The 19,064-nt window shown below is 37.9% G+C and overlaps 1 protein-coding gene across 6 annotated transcripts in view; it reads right to left on the bottom strand.

Annotated features, from left to right (window-relative positions):
* CDC14A (cell division cycle 14A) overlaps positions 1-19,064 on the bottom strand; it is a 164,153-nt gene that overhangs the window by 73,770 nt on the left and 71,319 nt on the right. For all 6 annotated transcript variants that reach the window (XM_012748620.3, XM_012748612.3, XM_012748614.3 and 3 more), the window contains 2 exons: positions 12,640-12,706; positions 9,709-9,771 (listed from right to left, as the gene is read on the bottom strand). In XM_012748620.3, coding sequence (XP_012604074.1) covers positions 9,709-9,771; positions 12,640-12,706 — 130 coding nt within the window. The remainder of the gene's footprint in view (positions 1-9,708; positions 9,772-12,639; positions 12,707-19,064) is intronic.

Raw genomic sequence — 19,064 nt, 5'->3', positions numbered from 1 at the left:
AATATTTTCTTGTTTAAATAAAAGTCTCAAATTAATGATCCACTATTCCTCATGAGTAATTCTTAAGCTTAAAATACTACTTAAAGATTCAAGAATATAGGTATATTCTAATCAAGACCAAAACCAATTCTTTACGAACAGTAAAAGAAAACAGGTTTCCATGTTCACTATTTCTGTATTCTTGACCACCAAGTAGGCTAGATAAATATATTGTGGGGTATCTGCTTACTTGGATTATAGACATCTGTTTGGTTAAACAGTAACTTTTTATAACCAATCATGTTCAGAGAGGCAAGGGACTCACTAAAATACATTTACTCAGAACCAAAAGGATATGTTCTCAATCTTCCTACACAAAATGATAAACATTAGATAACACTGGGCTATATTCAGCAGGTTGGATAAGGTTGATGGAATAAACAAAGATATTTAGGCCTTAGATCTAAATCTAAAAAAATTAATAAAAGTTACAGCTTTTAACTGAACTAATATAAGCTTACTTTGGTAATCTTCCAAAATTAATATCTATGCCTTCTTTCATAGTTACTAATACAAATGTCAATATTTATCAATAATAAAATACATGACACAAATTAGTTTTTCTAATTCAACACTACAAACTCTCTCTCTCTCTCTCTCTCTCTCTCTCTCTCTCTCTCTCTCTCTCTCTGTCTTCAAAGAAATCTAGATGAGACAGCAACTTAAGGTACTTTCCAACCCTACCACACTGGGTAAACAAATACTTAAGCAAGGATGAGGTAAAAGTATGATTTAACCTCTTCTAATCTAAAGCCTACTACTTACCAAATACTATGTAGAACAACTATAAATGTTCTTCACTATAGGAAAACCCTGAAATAAAAAATCTGAATTCCTGAAATTAATATTTTAGGTGCTATTATTCACTTTACCATAGGATTCTTCAGTCTACAAAAGATTTACTAGATTTGTTTTGAATAGATAATTCTCCTGGTGCGTTTAAACTATAATTGGACTTGAAAGCATGAATTTTTATAACTTCTAAGTAATATATCTATGTTTCTATTATAATGGTCACAAATATATATTTCAGTCCAAACACTGAAAAATATTTGTCCTTCTCACCATTGTCATAAACCCACAGGTAAGATAGAAAAGATAGTCTTTGAGGTTGACAATTACAAGATCGGTTTCCTTTTATCAACAGGTATGTTTTCTAAGACTACATGGAGAAACAATTTTGAAGTTCAATTCAACATTCATTCAAACATTTGCTGAGCATTTTTTTTATATATCAAGGACTACAACTTGCTGCTGCACACAAAATAATAAAAAGCTTTCTCTCTGTGCTTTTAAGGAGTCCAAAGGGAACTGGGAGGGACAAACAAGGGTAATGATAATGGCAGCAAATTCATGTATACCGCTGACTGTGCTAGAAACTACTCTAGTCCATGCAACTCATTTAATCCTCAGAGCAACCCTATGAGGTAGGTGTTATCGTCTCCATTTTGCTCATTGAAGAAAAAGTTGCATTAAACTTTAAGTACTATAATAGAAGTCCATAAGAAGTGTAATGGTGGCACAAAGACTATTATGAAATATTTTTATTGTAAAATTTTAAAAAGATACAACGTCTTTTTTAAATTCATTTTAAAAGTGCCTCCTTTATATTTCCCTAACTTCTAAAACAATAAAGCAAGTGTTGACAGTATAGCTGTGTTATATAAACGCAAATATACTGTGAAGGTTGGTACTTTATGAGCTTATAAAGTAAACCTTTGAACTATTTGGTTTAAATCAAGTTGACATGCCATTTGACGTCACATCATAATCAAACTCTAGATTATTAACTTAGATTTGCCTTTGAGAGAACAGTGTGGTGGAGGGAAGGAGGAGTGAGTGTCTCGTGTGGATGACTGCTCCAGTTCTGCTGCAATAGCTGGGGGGGCGGGGGGGAGGGACAGCAGGAGAGCCATGGGGGAGGGTGAACATTTAGGGGACCTGTCTGACAATCCAGACCAGTGAATACCTGTGCTTGATACAATAACGGGGAGCAAAAATACAGTGCGCATTTGCAGATAGTATTCCAGGGTTAAAGACATAATGATTGGGGCTCAGCAGCACATACATGGTTTTATAACTTGGAAACAGGTGCACTCAATCCTAGAAAGTGTATATAACCAGAAATCATGAGGCCCTTGGGAACAGCAGCATATAAGGGTGGGCAAAGGAAGAGAAAGGACTTGCGGGGGAGATTGAGAAAGATGGCCAGACACGGAGGGAGGAGAGATGAAAGAGAGCCTTATGAGTTAGGGAAGGAAGGCAAATTAGGGAGTGGCCACAGAGCAAATCAAGTAGGAAGAAGACCAAGCAGAGCCACTCGGTTTTGCTAATTCCTGTGCTAGCAAGATCAGTTTCAGTGGAGTTCAGACCATAATTAGAGTCAAGACTGCTCTCTAAGGAAGTCTGGAGATAAAAGAGGAAACAGAGACCAAACAATAATTAAAGATGAGGAAAAAACCCACGAGGAATTGCTTAGGACAGGGTGGACCTCAAAAACATTGTACAGACTTAACCAACAAGATGTCTGAACAATGGATAGAACTCGTTTGTAGCTGTGGGAACACTGTGGGTCCCTCCACTTTTGCAGATGCAGTGGCCAGGAAGTAATTTTGTTTCCTTAAACTTGTGGCCTTTGAGTGGTGTACTCAATTGGATGGCTCCAGGGGAATTCTTCTAATAGTCAAATCACCATGGGAGACACACCTCCTTAATTGTTCCAAGTGGTGAGGACATGCCCACACGCTTCCATTCTGGGGCTTGCATGACCCAAATCCTTTAGCAAGAATTCCCATTCTTCTAGTTCCATAATCCATGAAAAAGACCAAGCAGCATCCAGATTACATTCTATTAATAATCTGCCATACAAATTCCAATCCAAAGCAACATCTTGAAACATCATAACTTGGGCATTCAACATCACCAACTCCTGCTGTTGACCGGAGGTGACTGACTGGTTGAGAGATAGGAAGCCTAATAAACGTTACTGGTTCTACAGGTACACGCTAAGGGGCAATGGTCAGGAGTCTACACCACCTGGTAAGTCTGATAATTTACTTATGCAATGAAGGACGATATAGTCACCCTGGAGACAGTCCCCAGGCATATATTAAACTAAATTACATGATACATGCAGACCTAGCCTTAGATTACATATCCAGCAATCCATGTTGTAAATAACTGTTTTAAGAAAAACTTTACTCTTGTAGCACCGATTAGCTGGTGATGAAAGAAAGAAACGTCATTTCAAGAAGTTGTCTACCACGGTAAATTTGTCCCCTGGGGAGTATTATGCAAAATCAGGTTGGATTCTTAATTAACATATCTTAGTCACTTTTCCACTGAAAACAGGTCACATAAAATATCTTGAAATGTCGTATACTCCTGTTTTTAGTATTCATTCACTCATTTATTCACTAGTTCTTTGGTTTCAAAACATTTAATGCCCAGTATGAATGTATCGTGCTACTAGGTTACTTATTCAAACAAAGAGGAATAAGACACAGTTCCTGCCTGAAAGTACTCACAGAGTACAGGGAAGACCAGGTGTGCAAACAGAGTACCATGCAAGGCTATGAGAACAGCTTCCGTAGAACTGAGGACTGTCAGCCACATAAACACAGTGGACCAGAAAGAGGAGCTCACACGCAGGAGGAAGCAAGAGCATGTCCACAGACACAAAATCATGAAGAAGCACCGCCATCCGGGAAGCTACATGAATGCAGGTATGAGGAAGAAATGGGAAAGGACAAGGGTGGAGAGGAGGGACAAGCCCACATCAAGCACCTTTTGTGCCATAGTAAGGAGTCTGCATTTCCTCCACACTTTTAGTCAGCATGGAGCCCATGAAGGACTTAAAACGGGAATAATATAATCAGCCTTAATTTTTAAAACCTACACTCTGATAGTAATGTGAAGACTTGATCAAAGAGGCCCAAGATTCAAGAAAGACCCAATCCCAGGAATCCAGAACGGACCAATGCTTTCTCATACACAGTTCCCAGATGGGCTGCATTGTAATGTGGCTACGATCGTGGGAAATCGCTTTATAAAATAGAAATGCTCTTTTCCCAAAAGGGCACCCTTAGATAAAGACAGCAATAAGGGTGACCTGTGAAATGCTACAATGTCTGAGGAGAATATTCCACATTCAGCCTGTTATGGATCAGTGAGAAATTCTGTGTAGACAATTAATTCGATAAGCATGAAAATGGCGCTTATGATAACTTCTGCAGAATGAGCCACAAGAACATATGGATTCTAGGGTATCAGGTGACAAGAGCAAAGGCTCCAACCCTACATATGGAGAGATAAAATTACTAGTGGTCTCCTGGAAAAAAAAAAAAGAAATTGGACCTAGCAAATATACTGAGCAAATAGGAGGCACTTAACGTCTGTTCAATAAATGAACTGAAAAGTTGTGAGAGTGAGGCCATAAGGAGTATAATGTGGCTTCTTGACTCATATAACAAATGCTCATCTGTGCACCATTATTTCTGCAAAACAAAGCTTCCCAACCAGTGTGACCAGATGGAGTTGCCCGGGCAGGGACTTGGGTAGCCAGAATCCCTGGGCCAGTCGCCAACAGCTATGAGCTATACTCACAGGGTATTGAGTAAATATTATCATTTTCTCTTGGCACCATGAAGAAAGAAACAAAAGGAAGCCCTGTGCGGTAACTCTGCTCTCCAGCAGGCAGTCACCGGTGCTGTCATGGGGCAAGTGGTCGCCAAGTGAGGCTCGGACTTCCATCAAGCAGGCTAAGGTAATGAAGGGGCCCAGGTTGGGCAGTGTGTAAAAGCACAGGGTCAAGGCAATAGTAACAGCTTGATATTCCGGAAAATATCTTCATACTGACAAAACTACCTCACAGAAAGTTGGGGGTTCCCCCTCCCCAAAAAAAAGAATGCTTTATTGGGAGAAGAAGATAATGGCAGATAGAAAATAACTCAGAGAAAGAAGTCAAAGTAATTTCTCAGTTTTAAAGTCGTTTTTGAACTTTAAGCTCTATCTAATCCCCAAAAGGGTATTTAAGGCAGCGCCTTGAAATTGCATGGGCCAAGTTTAGAATGGGGTAACAAATGGAAGCCACAGTAATGAGGCACCCCCAAATGCTGCCACTGAAGTGCCATTTCTCTGCATTTCTTCCCCCATTCCCAACTAACAACAGGGTACTGCTACAGGATAACACTTCCTCTGTGCTTCTCTGCGAGTTCATCTGTGTATGACCAACATACGGACATCATCAAAAATGGCAAGCCTTCTGGCCAACAGTAGAAAGCCTCTCAGGAACAACTAAAATAACCAACTAAAGACAACTTCAAATTCTATCTGATGCGTAACAACTGCTTAAGAGTAGCATCATTAGTGATCACTGGTGTTTAGGAAAAGTATTGTTTGGTAAGGACAGTTACCCCACCAAAAATAGAAAAAAAAAAAGTTGACTGAAGGCAAACTCTATATATGGGTGCTACTTCAAGTTCTTTCAAGGATAACATAATCCTACACTAGCATTAACCACTAAACTTTATTACTGGAGAGTGTACAGTTCCTCACATATCCACAGGTACATAATTTAATTGGATGCTCAAGCTCTTTCACTTTCATTATTTCTCCCTATGACAAAAGGTCTATTTTTATTCTTCTGAACTGAACTGATCCATGGCTAGATTTCAAAGGAGAGGCTGTTTTCTCAGTTTTCAGATTCTTTGAGAATACCTTAAGAAATCTCTTCGGAAAATACAAATGTTTTGACACTGATTCCGAGAGGAAGCTTTTGGACCACTACCTTGCAGTTACTTTTCTGAACCTTCCCAGCTTAGCTGCCAGAATTATATCTGCTCGGTAAGTGCAAATGTGAGGAACTGCACAGTTCCACAACAGCTTGGCAAAGGACCTGGAAAGACCACATTTTGGAAAATATTTTTGCAAGATGGAAGACAAGGCCTGGTGTTGTTTATCAAAATGTAATAGGCCATTTGCAAGTCACATGAAAATAAAGCAAGAGCCTGAGGTGTCTCACCCCAAGCCTTCTAAATATGACAGGGCCTTGAAATTAACCCTCGTGTGAACAATTATATCATATGAAGTAAGGATATACAATCTCTTCTGCCTCTCCTAGGCTTCATGTCACTCTGATGGACATGAGTGCACTGTACATTGGCTAGCCTGTCCTTCTTGCAGAATCTGTACTCTAGCTGCATGTGGCTACCGTGTCTTGAAAAGTGGCTAGTCCAAATTAAGCTACGCCACAGTATAAACTACACACTGGGTTCCAGAGGCTAAATTCAAAGGGGGGAAAAGTGTAAAATACCTCACTAACAATTTTTACATTGATTACATGTTGAAATGATATTTTAGATATATTGCATTAAGTAAAATATATTATTAATTTCATCATTCCTTTTTAGTTTTTCTAAATGTGGCTACTAGAGTATTTAGGATATATAATGAGACTCTCATATTTCTATTGAACAGTGCTGCTTTAGGCACTTGAATTCCAGGAGGAAGATAGATATAACCTTTTGCAGAATGAGCAGAGGTATCTGCAGACTTTATACAAGCATTTCCCATGCTCTGCTGACCTCATCATTAGTAGCATTTATAAGTAGCTTTCTTATCATAAGATTCCCCTTTAATCTCACATACAGACGCAGTCTTATTGGTTTAGGCTTTTTCTTCAGCCATATTATATATTAAGTGTATTTAGTAAAAAAGTGCCTTTGCAAAGCAGCATCCTGAACATCACCCAATCATCTAAGGCTTACATTCTCACCAACTGCTGTCAACAATCAAATTTTACTTTGAAAACTACCATACCTTCCTTGGAATACCAACTTTGTTGGAGCTAATGAAATGTATGGATTCAGCTAATCCACAAGCCCACCAAATGTCCAGACTCACTAGACCAGGGCAAATAGCAAGAGAAGTTATGACAGCAAATGACTGGGCTCACGGATTGTCAGAAAAGAGCTCCTTTATTTATTCATTTATTCCTTAAGAAAACATTTATGAAATGCCAGCAACTGCCAATCACACTTTTATTGTGGTTTTCTATTCTATAGGCTTTATACAATAGAATAGATAAATCATTCTCAAAAAGGAAGTTGTTTGGCAGAAAACTTTTCAAGTGTTCATCAAAATTGACTGTTCCGTCTTGATACCTGGTCGTTATCATTGTCAATTCAGGTGAACATATGACCACATTCTTCCAGATTTTTGCTTATTTGTTGGTTGCTTTCCAAGAATGAAATTGTTTTGTTTGCATCAGGTTTTTCAATAGCTTTTTCAACTAACTCTCAATAATACCATTAAAGTTGGGGGGGGGTGAGAGAGAGAGAAGTGAAGGAATAAATAAAATGTCAACTAGTTTTTTCTCTTTAGTGTGATATTTGTTTCTTCCTCTCTATCACTCACCTTGGATCTCTCCCTCAACTGAAATGGCTTTACTGTTTCACCATATATTTTTCTCCATGCTTACATTACATGGGGCAGAGATTCAGGTTTTGGAAGGCCCTAAAACATATCTAATTTGGGAGCCTACTTTAAACATGCAAAATTATTAACACAAAATTAGGCATATGACCTTAAAAGGTACCCATGCAAGTGGATGGAGGTTGGGGGAAATCTCTAAAATTTAAGTTTCATTAGCTTCAAAGTAAATCTGGCCATATAATACAGACATAGACCTACATGAATGGAATGAGAATATTGTTTGTTTTATTAAAAAGGGATTATAAGCACTCTTCTGTATCTTTTCTTTTTAACAATACACTATAGAAATCATTCCAAGACAAGTGCTGCAGTTCAATTCATTTTTTGAGTAACTACATAATATGACATGATTTTTATATATACTACAGATTATCCAACCTTCTCCCTTATAAGTGCATATTCCCTTTGTTTCTAGTTTTTTGAGGTAAGGGTCCTTTTGCCTCCGCTAAAAATGCTACCAAAAAATGGTTTTAGGGTATAAAACAGAGAACACTCTTTAGTGATTGTTAATACATTGCACTAAATTTGTTCATTTGGGGGGAAAACAGCAGTTTTATGATGTTAAGATTTTCTATCCAAGAACACAGTATATGCTTTTCCATTTGGCCATAATCCCATCCATAGGGAATTTCTGATCTAATAAGGAGAATAAAGCTTGTACACAAATAGCCATGATGTAAGAAAAATGGAAAGTACAAACCGCAACACATGAAATTGAGGGGGAGGGAATACTTCAGAGGTGACGCCTGAGTTTGAACACACATCAAGTGGAGGAGAGGAAAGGTAAAGGAGACGGGGATCTGGGAGAAAGCAAGCTCAGCCAGGGCACAGAGCTATTCAGAAAACAGTACATAAGCAGCTCGCAGGGGCGGGAACACACAGTGCGTACGGTGAAGAAACAGGAGACAAGGCTGAAGAGCAGGCTGGAGATCATCACAGCTAAGACTGCCAGGACAAGGGAGTGTACCCTCATTTTAGCAGGGCAATGGGAACAAAAGGCAGTTTGGGGGCCAAGAACAAGCCAAGATGAGAGCTCGGTTTTAAGATCACTCAGTCGAGTGTGTGCCAGACAGCCTGGGAGGAGAGGGGACAGTGCTCAGGTAGAGAACGGTCATAATACATAGTCCACAGGAGAAGATGTGAGACCTGAGCCAGGGGAAAAGAAGTAAGAACAGAGGGGGAAGGAGAGACATAATAACATCGTGTGGTACCAGCAACAGGAATTCAAATGCTCACTAGATTAGCGAGGAAAAGAAAGTGATGTTTCTAGTCTTGAGTCTAAGTGAACAGTAGGATGGCAATGCCATTAACAAATAAAGTAGAAGACCATATTTGGGTAAAAGATGATCAATTCCTTTTCAGATAAGTTAAATTTAACATGTAAGCATGATAGCCAAGTAGATGTATGCTGGATTAGAGCCCATAATGTGAGGGCTGCCCTGTCTTACTAAGGACAATAATGAACTGTATTACTCATCTGGAGAAGCCCAACAGATGAGCTCACTTTCAGAGAATGTTAAGCCTCCTCACATTCTACAGGATTCTCATCTTTTAGGAAAAGTTAACTACTTCTAGACTCCTCCTTCTACTACTCAGACAGTGCTCTTCTTCAATGTGTCCTTTGGCACAACCTAGCATGGACACCCTTTGCATAAACTCTGAACCAGTGAGCAGGCAAGAAGACGTATTCGAAAACTTTCTAATGGTGCCATGGGAAAAAATTTCAGCCAACTTTTAGACCTAAGTAATTCAGCCATATTTCAAATTAAAATTTATAAGGTGAAAAATATGATAAAACACAAATCCAGTTTTGTTTTAAATAAAACCTGAATTTTAAAATAAATGTAACATATAATTTAATTACCCAGCTATACTTTTAAATTGTCTTCTTTTATAAACTCATGGTACAAAGTGACTGTCAATAAAAGTTTGTTAAGAGACTAGATAGATAGATAGATAGATAGATAGACGATAGAATGTTCTCAAACTAAAATTTTGGTGATTCCTGGTTCAAAGGCAATAACCAGAGCTGAAAGGATGAAGCTGACAACTATAGAAAATTCCAGAATGCTTTTCTTTAACAGCCACTCACTTTGCAATACCTGAGCATGAAAGGGGAAAAAACAAATTAATCAGCATGAAATTATGTTTTGTAAAAAATTTAAAAGTACAAACCTCATAATGTTCGTATTCATCCACATCAAATGTCTCAAAGTCAAAAAATCCATGTTGTAATCCCTAAAAGCAGAATTTGAATTAGCTTTTCCACACTAAATAATAATATCTACAATACATTTTTGGAACTCCTACTTACAAAATGATCCTTATTGACCTAGAAGAGAAAGCTTGAAACCTTTGATTTTTTTTTTAATGTATACCTAGAAATCATCCTATAACATTGGTAATACTGCCTTAATTTTGTCTTAGAAGTGAAACTAAATACTTAGAATGACATGAAAATATGTCCCACAAAAGATGCCTCTTGAATTCTAATTTACATTAGTTTTATATGTACAATGAATTATGTATATAAAATGGAATATAGCACATTTACAGTTAGAACCCATTGGGAACTATACCTATCATAAAATATATCATAGTGATTAACATCTCAGATAAGAGAAGAAAAATCAGTTATTTTTAGTAGGTTTTATTTTCCTCTTATCATAAAAAGTTATTTAACACAAGGAAAAAAAAGGTATTTTTACTTTTCTTTTTTCCTTCCCATTCCCAACCCACAACCCAAATAGTTCTACCTAATAGGTACTTATTTGTTCCTAAAACTCTACCTTGGGCGAAGTTGTTTCATGGCGATACTTTCTGACAAAGTAAAAGTATACCTGACTGCTCTTACAATTCAGAAGGAAGAACTGATATTTTTAACAACACAAGGAAAAACTTCATACTCCTTTTGTAACTAATGATTTAGAACTTTTAAAAACTACCCCTTGCTCAGATCTAATATTTTAAAGTGGACAAAGAGTCTGTTATTTTATAAAAGGTGAAGCTATACAGATTACAAGAGAATACAAAACCACAAGTACATTTAAAAGTTACATGATCAAGTCATTAAAAATAGAAAAAGAAACTAGTAAGCCAAGCTCCAGCACATCTATCTTTGAAAACACTTCAGAGACCAGTGTTTTTTCCAAAACGTAGAACAAGGACCATCTGCATCAGAAACACTTAGAGTAACTTAGATTTTTAAAAAAAAACAGATTCCTGGGCTCCATCCCAGAACTATTAAATCAGATTCTCTGGGGATATAACCTAGGATCAGCATTTTAGCATGCCTTCCTATGTGATTCTTATACATGCTAAATTCTGACAACACTAGCTTAAACAACCCTTAGAGTAAGCAGAACAAATTATTTAAATTATTCCACCTTTAAAAAAAAGAAAGAAAAAAACAACCTAGTTAATCCATATGCACCATTCCAGAGAAAACAGTGAGAAAAACAGATTCTGAAGGATCCACTTTTCTTTGTTTCTGTTTTCGAAGTGTGTGTTTATATACGTCTCTGTGTATAGTAGTTCACGTAACATATAAACTATTCTTATGATAATTTCAATACTTCAAAATCAGAAAAATTATGCTCCCTAAAAGGCAAAAATGTGGCCATATTCTATAGGCATTCTCAGAAAAGTACCACTTATTCCCATAAAAATAGGCCAGAACATGGTGCCTTACCTAAGAGAATGGACATTCGGGAAATGTTTCAGTTGCTTAAACACCTGTTAAACAATCTATCAGATCCTCTAAGATCTCATCTATATTTGAGTAAACCCCCAACATTTGATGAAACAATAAGTTTACAGAAGACCTTATTTATAAACAAAGCCATACCTTTCTTCTACAGCAGGAAGGATGTTCATATCTATAGCAAGTTACTAGTTACCATAATAACAAACAGGGATATTCCAATGTGAACTCTTTGTGAATTTCTTATGTGTTAAAAGAAATGTCCGTACCAGATGGTAGGAAAGGCAAAATAATAATAGTAACAATAAATAAATGATTTTCCCCCTCAAGCGTATTTCCTAAATGCTATAATTATGGCTTAAATGTTAGGTTATATCTCTATAAAATTTCTTAACTGGTATTACTGGAAGTGCATTTTGGTGATATCATTTGCAAGGGTGGGTTAGAGTATTTCCATTGTTTTTTAAATGAAAAAAATATTTGAAAACTATTTTAAAGTTTGAGAGGTTTTAAATTCCTTTTAAAATGATAAGTCAAAGTCAGAAACAAACATGAATAAAACAGGTAGCATATTTATTATACTGATTTTCTCAACTGAAAACATAGCAAAATTGGTTTTATATTATATCAAAGAAAAGAAATGAGCTAGAATTGCTACCAATATTTTTAGTATTTCTAGTCTACCAAATACCAATATTGCTGTATTTCTAGTCCATGGTGACCCTTCCCAATGGGTTATATAATATACACATTCTTGATGGATACCAAATCCTGGCTAGATGTTCAATATGGAATTATGTAATTTGAGCCCACACTCAAGAATTTACAGAATAGCTTGTATGACTTCTCAGATTGTAAATTCATGTTTCTAAAACATATTCCAAAAGCTCTCAAAAAATATATATATACACACACACACACACACACACTATATAACTATAATTTGGTTCTCAATCCTTACAGTGCATCAAACCACCTGGAGGGACACATACTGCAGGGCCCCAACCTCAGAGTTTTATATTCAGTCGGTCTGGGGTGGAGACCAACTAAAAGAGGAGAACAGTGGCTTAGATAACTTCCTGTCTTTCTCACACCAAGATCAAGCTTGATAATGAAGCTCAACAATGAAGCTGACAAGCAATGTCACAGGCACAGCAGCAGATGGAGCTGATAAATCTGTCCTAGAACATAATTAGTTTAAATGAGAAAAAAAGGTCCTTCTCTTCCTCCCCCTAGTTTGTCCTATTATCTGTATTTTGCAAATCTGTCTTCACTCAAGAGGTGAAAACCTTCTACTTACTGGCTCCCCTTTCTTCTCTCCTAACCACAAGTAAGGATGCTGAGATTATTCCTTGTTCATATTTTTAAACTATTGTGTCAATTATAGCAAGGAGAATTATTACCTTTCTGATTCCCTGCAAACAGTCGAGGATGGTGAGACTGTAAGTGCAATTTCCAAAGGAAGCATCCCTATAAACATAAATAAACTCAACATTAAAAACTTTGCATGTAGAACATTCAAATAATAAAATACCAAAGTCAGTTGGAGACGTGTTTTTTGGCTTCACAGTTATCAACAAGGCAAACTTACACATTATGTCCTACTAGTGAACTACTCCTGAGGCTTACCTGAAGCACTTCTGAAATCACTTTAATCTAATAGGCAGAATTAATAAGAAAGCAGATTCACGAGCCTGGGCTCCAGGGTCAGACTGCCTTCGTTCCACTTCCAACCCCGCCAGGGACTGCCCAGGAAGTTGAGCAAGTCATTTTACCTCTACAAGTCTTGGATTCTTCATCTGTGAAATAAAGTTAATGATAGTAGCTATCATTCATAGGATTCTTATCAGATTATATCAAGAAAATATGTAAAGTCAGCTGAGAGTGGCACTTGTAGTCCCAGCAACTCAGGAGGCTGAGGCGGTAGGATACTCCAGCCCAGAAGTTCGAGTTCAGCCTGGGCAACATAGCAAAACCTCATCTCTTAAAAAAATTTTTTTAATTTTTTTAATAAAAATAAATAAAATATGTAAAGTCCTTCACATCCTGACATATGGGAAACAAAATATTATAACCATTATTAACAGTGAGTTGAACTGTTTAAGTAAAACAGTCATCATTATGAGAGGTATCCTAGCAGAGAAACAAACTCCTACCAGGAATATGGCAAATACAAGCATTAAAAGATAAGGGGACACTGTATGTAGGTCAACAGAACCTAGCAGGTGTTTTCCTGGATTAAATGCCATGCCTCTCCTACAAAAAAAGAAAACAAAACAACAACAAAAAAAAACAGTGTAGTCACGCTTCTAAACAATCTCCTCTCAGCGTCACTAGGATCCATGAGAGTTCCTAATGCATCATGAAGTGCTTGATCAAAAGGAGTGAGAACCCACTGCACCGAAAATTGAGTGCTTCATGCTTTATTTAAGTTTTTAGAGCAATTTAGCAGGCCTGCTTTAGGCAACATAAAACTAAAGTATCATGTTCAGGTCAGCTAAGCAAGAACTGGCACCAGAGCTTTAACACTAGCAATGTTCCAAGGTGTCCACAGCAAGAAACTTGACCCCAAGGCTCTCAGTCTCTCTGCCCAGCCCCCACTGCTGACCTGCTGATGCAAGGAGCAGAGCTGTCAGGCACCTGCCCTGGACAAAGTCAAATGAACTACGTACACAACATCAGCCCTCCAGGATGGTGTCAAAAGATGTCCTTTGAGGAGAACACAATCTTTAAGGGCTTTAACATATAATTAGCATAAAACAAAGCCTTTTATCACTAACCATCCAAGGTAACTTGTACCTATGGTTGCTAAGCCATAAATTAAAATGTAACTTCATCATCACTGAGTTTCAACATCCTGATAGCCTAATATAAAAATAGTAAGTTAGCAAAGCAGCTTAACAGAAATGTTTCTTAAGTCCTGAAACTTCAAAGTTATTCCAGATATTTGAGTCTGATTTCAAGAGGTGGTTTTATGGTTTTTATGTTTGTTTTTAAATACCATCAAACTCGTGTGTCAGAAAAAAACAAAATAGTCCCCTTTCAAATATCTTGCAAAGATGTAGACATTAGGAAGCAAATTTTAATGGACTATGCCAAAAAAAGAGTATCTGGGGATCTAAGATAAAATATTAGCTTATATAAATAACCATGCATTCCCTTGCAGACACTTGTCTTTTTGAGACAAAGGCTCAGAATCTTTGTGCCATGGACCCTCAGTGATCTGAAGAAGTCTGTGGACCCATTTTTTGAGAATAATGTTTTTAATGCACAAAATAAACTACATAGGATTAACAGAAAACTAATTCAATTCCATTTAAATAAAGTTAGCAAAGTATTTTAAAACAAATTCATAATACTCCAATATGTACTTTTTAAATTAATATATAACAAGACCTAGTGGTGGTTCTAATAATCTATAATTGAGGAAAGAATAAGCATAAATAATATTTTAAGATATAACAGCTATAACATGATATAAAAATTTCTGTGATTTCTATTGTGACAAATTCACTTATATTGCTAATACTACTACAGTTTATATCCAACATTTATAATTGAATATATTCTTATAAGGTATAAGGTAAGGTTAGTATTAATAAAGATATAATTTTTTTCTCATCTAAATGAACTGACTCTGAATTCTCTCCACAGACCCTAGGTTAAAAACTACTGCTTTAATTTTTGTAAAGGGGTTAAAACATGTATTTGTATTTAAAAAGAGTAAAATCAAATTATGAGAAGTGCAGATACCCCTTATTCTTTCAAGTATATCTTCCCACCTCTAGACTCAGCCAAACAATTTCATAAATACAAGTTTCCTGAGAAAGCTCCAGACCTAGTCTTTCAGAATGTCTGCAAAGTATGGTGAGACTGTGATGACATCTCTTGTCCTATCATAGCCACGATTGTTACCAATGACTGAAAAGAGAGCTCTGGTAACTTGGTGATCAAATCTGCAAGTCTGTAAAGCTAGAAGGGAGAGTTAATAAGCCATCTGACAGAATTAGGATACAAATCAGTCACAGCAGGCTGGAAAGATACCCACAAGTTTACAAATTGAAATATAATGAGGGATGCAATAAAATTAAGTCATATCCTCCATACTGAGGAAAGAAGATGACACACCTTTTTTTGAGTGCCTACTGTGTTGGATAATATTAAATGCATTGGCACATTTAACTCTCATGACAGCCACATGGTGACACTAGTTTCCTAAAGCCTACTCCTCCCTACCCCCCAAGACTGAGCAGAAAAGAAATGGCTTATTGTAGTGTGTGGCTCATACATAGTCACAGGAGAGTAACTCTAACAGTGAAGGGACACACAACTGTGTTATATATTCTCTTGGGGGAGAAAAAGAGAGAAAGGTAAAAATGGAAGATTGAACCCATGCATCTACCAATCCACTAAAAAGAGAATTTTTAAAAGGCATCTTTTTTTTAATGGCATCCAAAAAAGGACAAAGAGAATAAAAGAAGAGACAAAAAAATTTGAAAACTGGAAGTCACATGGACAAGTGGTAAATAAGTTCGAAGACCAGGAAAACTGAATACTAAGCTGACAGTGAAAAGATCAGACATGGTTGTCACACTACATACCATATAAGTCTCAAAAGGCTTGGGAATTGGCAGCACTGGGTTCTTATGGAAGTGAAAATGAAGGAAAAGACTGGATTAAAAGTTCATTTAAGAAGCTGAGAGATTTTACTCTATGAAAGCAACATTACCTCCCATTTAATAAATCAATCTTCCCTGCTGATTTTTCTCAACCCGCCAATACAGTTAGAACTATCTCAAAATAGGTTAGCCCTGGAAGGAAGCAAAGATACCTGCCCCACATCTTGTTCAAACTTGAATTGCAAGATCCCTCTTGACGACCTTTTTTCACCTGTGTTATAATATGAAATGGAGGTCAGGGGTTAGGAAAACACCAGCAGGCTCTATTAACCTCAAAATCCCTTCCTACTCTGAGATTATATCACCATTCAACACTACTGATCTTCTCTTCTCTCTCTCTCTCTCTCTCTCTCTCTCTCTCTCTCTCTCTCTCTCTCTCTCTCTCTCTCTCTCTCTCTCAGAATTTAAACATTTTCAGGTCTCTACTATCTTTAAAAAGAACAAACCATCCAAAACTTCCTTAACTCTACATCTTCCCCTCAGCTACCACTCCCTTTGGCCTCTGAAACAAGATTTCTCTAAAGAATTACTCATCTTCCTTTGTAAAGTGTACAATTCAGTGGTTTTTAGTATATTCATAACATTGTGCACTATCGCCAGTCATTCCCACTCATTTTTTAATCACACCAAAAAGAAACTCTATATTTATTTGTAGTCACTCGCCATTTCCCCTCCCCTCAGGCCCTGGCAATCTACTAATTTATTTTCTGTCTCTCTGGATTTACTTATTGTAAGCTCAGGGAACATTTTGCCAGCATCGTCTTACTTAATATGTCAGCAACAAGTAACTCCCCTCTTTGAATACTCTCTTTCTCTTGGCTCTCGGATTTTCCTTCTACTTTTCTTAACACTACTTCCCAATCTCCTGTGCAAAATCATCCTTCACCTCTCAGTCTTTTTTTTTTTTGAGACACAGTCTCACTTTGTTGTCCAGGCTAGAGTGAGTGCTGTGGCGTCAGCCTAGCTCACAGCAACTTCAAACTCCTGGGCTCAAGCAATCTTTCTGCCTCAGCCTCCCGAGTAGCTGGGACTACAGGCATGTGCCACCATGCCCGGCTAATTTTTCCATATATATATTAGTTGGCCAATTAATTTCTTTCTATTTATAGTAGAGACGGGGTCTTGCTCTTGCTCAGGCTGGTTTCCAACTCCTGACCTCGAGCAATCCGCCCGCCCCAGCCTCCCAGAGGTGCTAGGATTACAGGTGTGAGCCACCGCGCCTGACACCTCTCAGTCTTTAAAAGCTAGACCTCTTCCACGTTCAATTCTAGGCCCAAATTCATCTCACGCCCTACTCCTTCCCCAGACCAGGGGCTCTCAAACTTTAGTGTCCATCAGCATCACCTGGACACTTCCTTAAAACACAGATTTCTGGGCCCCACCTGAAACCTCTGATTCAACAGGCCTCAGGAGGGCCTGAGAATTTGCCAGTTCCCAGGTGGTGCAGATGCTGCTGCTAGAAGGGAACACATTTTGAGAGCCACTGCCCCAGACAATGTCATCTAAACTACCATCTCTCTGCGATGCCCCTCAAATTCACCTCTCTAGCACGAACTCCTTAAACCTTCAAAAACAGCATAGCCGGGCCAGGCGAGGTGGCTCACGCCTGTAATCCTAGCTCTGGGAGGCCAAGGTGGGTGGATTGCTCAAGATCAGGAGTTCGAAACTAGCCTGAGCAAGAGGGAGACCCCATCTCTACTATAAATAGAAAGAAATTAATTGGCCAACTAATATATATAGAAAAAAAAAATTAGCCGGGCATGGTGGCACATGCCTGTAGTCCCAGCTACTCAGGAGTCTCAGGCAGGAGGATTGCTTGAGCCCAGGAGTTGGAGGTTGCTGTGACCTAGGCTGACGCCATGGCACTCACTCTAGCCTGGGCAACAAAATGAGACTCTGTCTCAAAAAAAAAAACAGCGTAGCCAACCACCTACACGGCATTTCCATTCGGTGTCTTAAAGATGTCTCAAACTCACTGTGTAAGAAGGACGTCTTGAATCTGCCCACATCCCAAAAAAACAACAGTAACAGTGATTTAGTCCTATAGCACACCGTGTCTCAGTTAAAGGCAGCTCCATGGTCCCTCAAGCTAGGACCCAGACGCCCCTCCTTTCTCTCATTCCCCTTATCCTATCTGTCACTATGCACTCTTGTTTTGGCCTCTTAAATATCTCTCGAATGCACTTTACTCTCCAACTCCACAGCTTTCCTACACCCAAACATTTTTCTTCACTGAAGCCAGAGTATTATTGTTAAAAGGCAAATTTGATCTGGGTCACTCTTTGAGTATAAGCCTTCACTGACTTCCCATTGCTGTCAAGGTAAAGTTCAAATCCCCAGTGTGGCCACAGGCCCTGGGATATCTGGCCCTGCCTTCCCTGAGCTCCTCACACGGGCACTGGGCTCTTCCCCCGGAACTTGCACATCCGCCAGTCACATGTTCTTCTACTCCCCCTTGCCTTAGGTTACCCTCCTCATCCTTCAGATCTGAGCTCCAAGATTACTTGTCTTGGGTGGAAAATCTCCAACCCCACCCTGGCTAGGTCAGGTCACTAAATGTTTTTTGTCATTGGACTTAACTACGGTTTGAAATTTTATCCTGGTGTGCTTATTTTGATTCTGTCTCTCTATATATAATTGTCTCAAAGAAGGCAGGAGCTATACATTTTTTATTCACTGTGTGTCCTTAGCACCTGGCACAAAACAGATAATAAATGTTTAAATTAAGTAAAGAAGCTTGGGAGCGCATCCCAAGAAAATTTCCTATGACTTCTTTTGTTAACTCAAGTAGCCTAACACCTCAATCCTCACTAGCAAGAAAAGCTTTTTGCATTAACCCCAAATCCCTTCCATCCATTTAAGATCATTTCCTCTGTTCTTTGCCAAAGAGTATTAATTGAATAAAGCTGAGAGCAGTAATGCTCAAGGTAGTTTTCTCTTCCTTTGTCAAGTGGCATTAAACACACTGGTTTATTTTAACCCAGATGCTTTAGAGGGCTACAAAGAACTTTCAGGATTTAAATCACTGTATCAATGTGCTAAAAAATTTACACTCCCAGTTTTTTAATTGTAGTTATAGTTCCCAATTGTTTACTTAACTCCTGGTTTGCTCTTTCATTCATTCATTCATTCATACATTCATTCATTCA

This window comes from Microcebus murinus, chromosome 2, assembly GCF_040939455.1.
Source record: "Microcebus murinus isolate Inina chromosome 2, M.murinus_Inina_mat1.0, whole genome shotgun sequence".
NCBI lineage: Eukaryota > Metazoa > Chordata > Mammalia > Primates > Cheirogaleidae > Microcebus > Microcebus murinus.
Note: the sequence above shows the minus strand (reverse complement) of the source record. Positions and strands in the feature narration are given on the sequence as shown.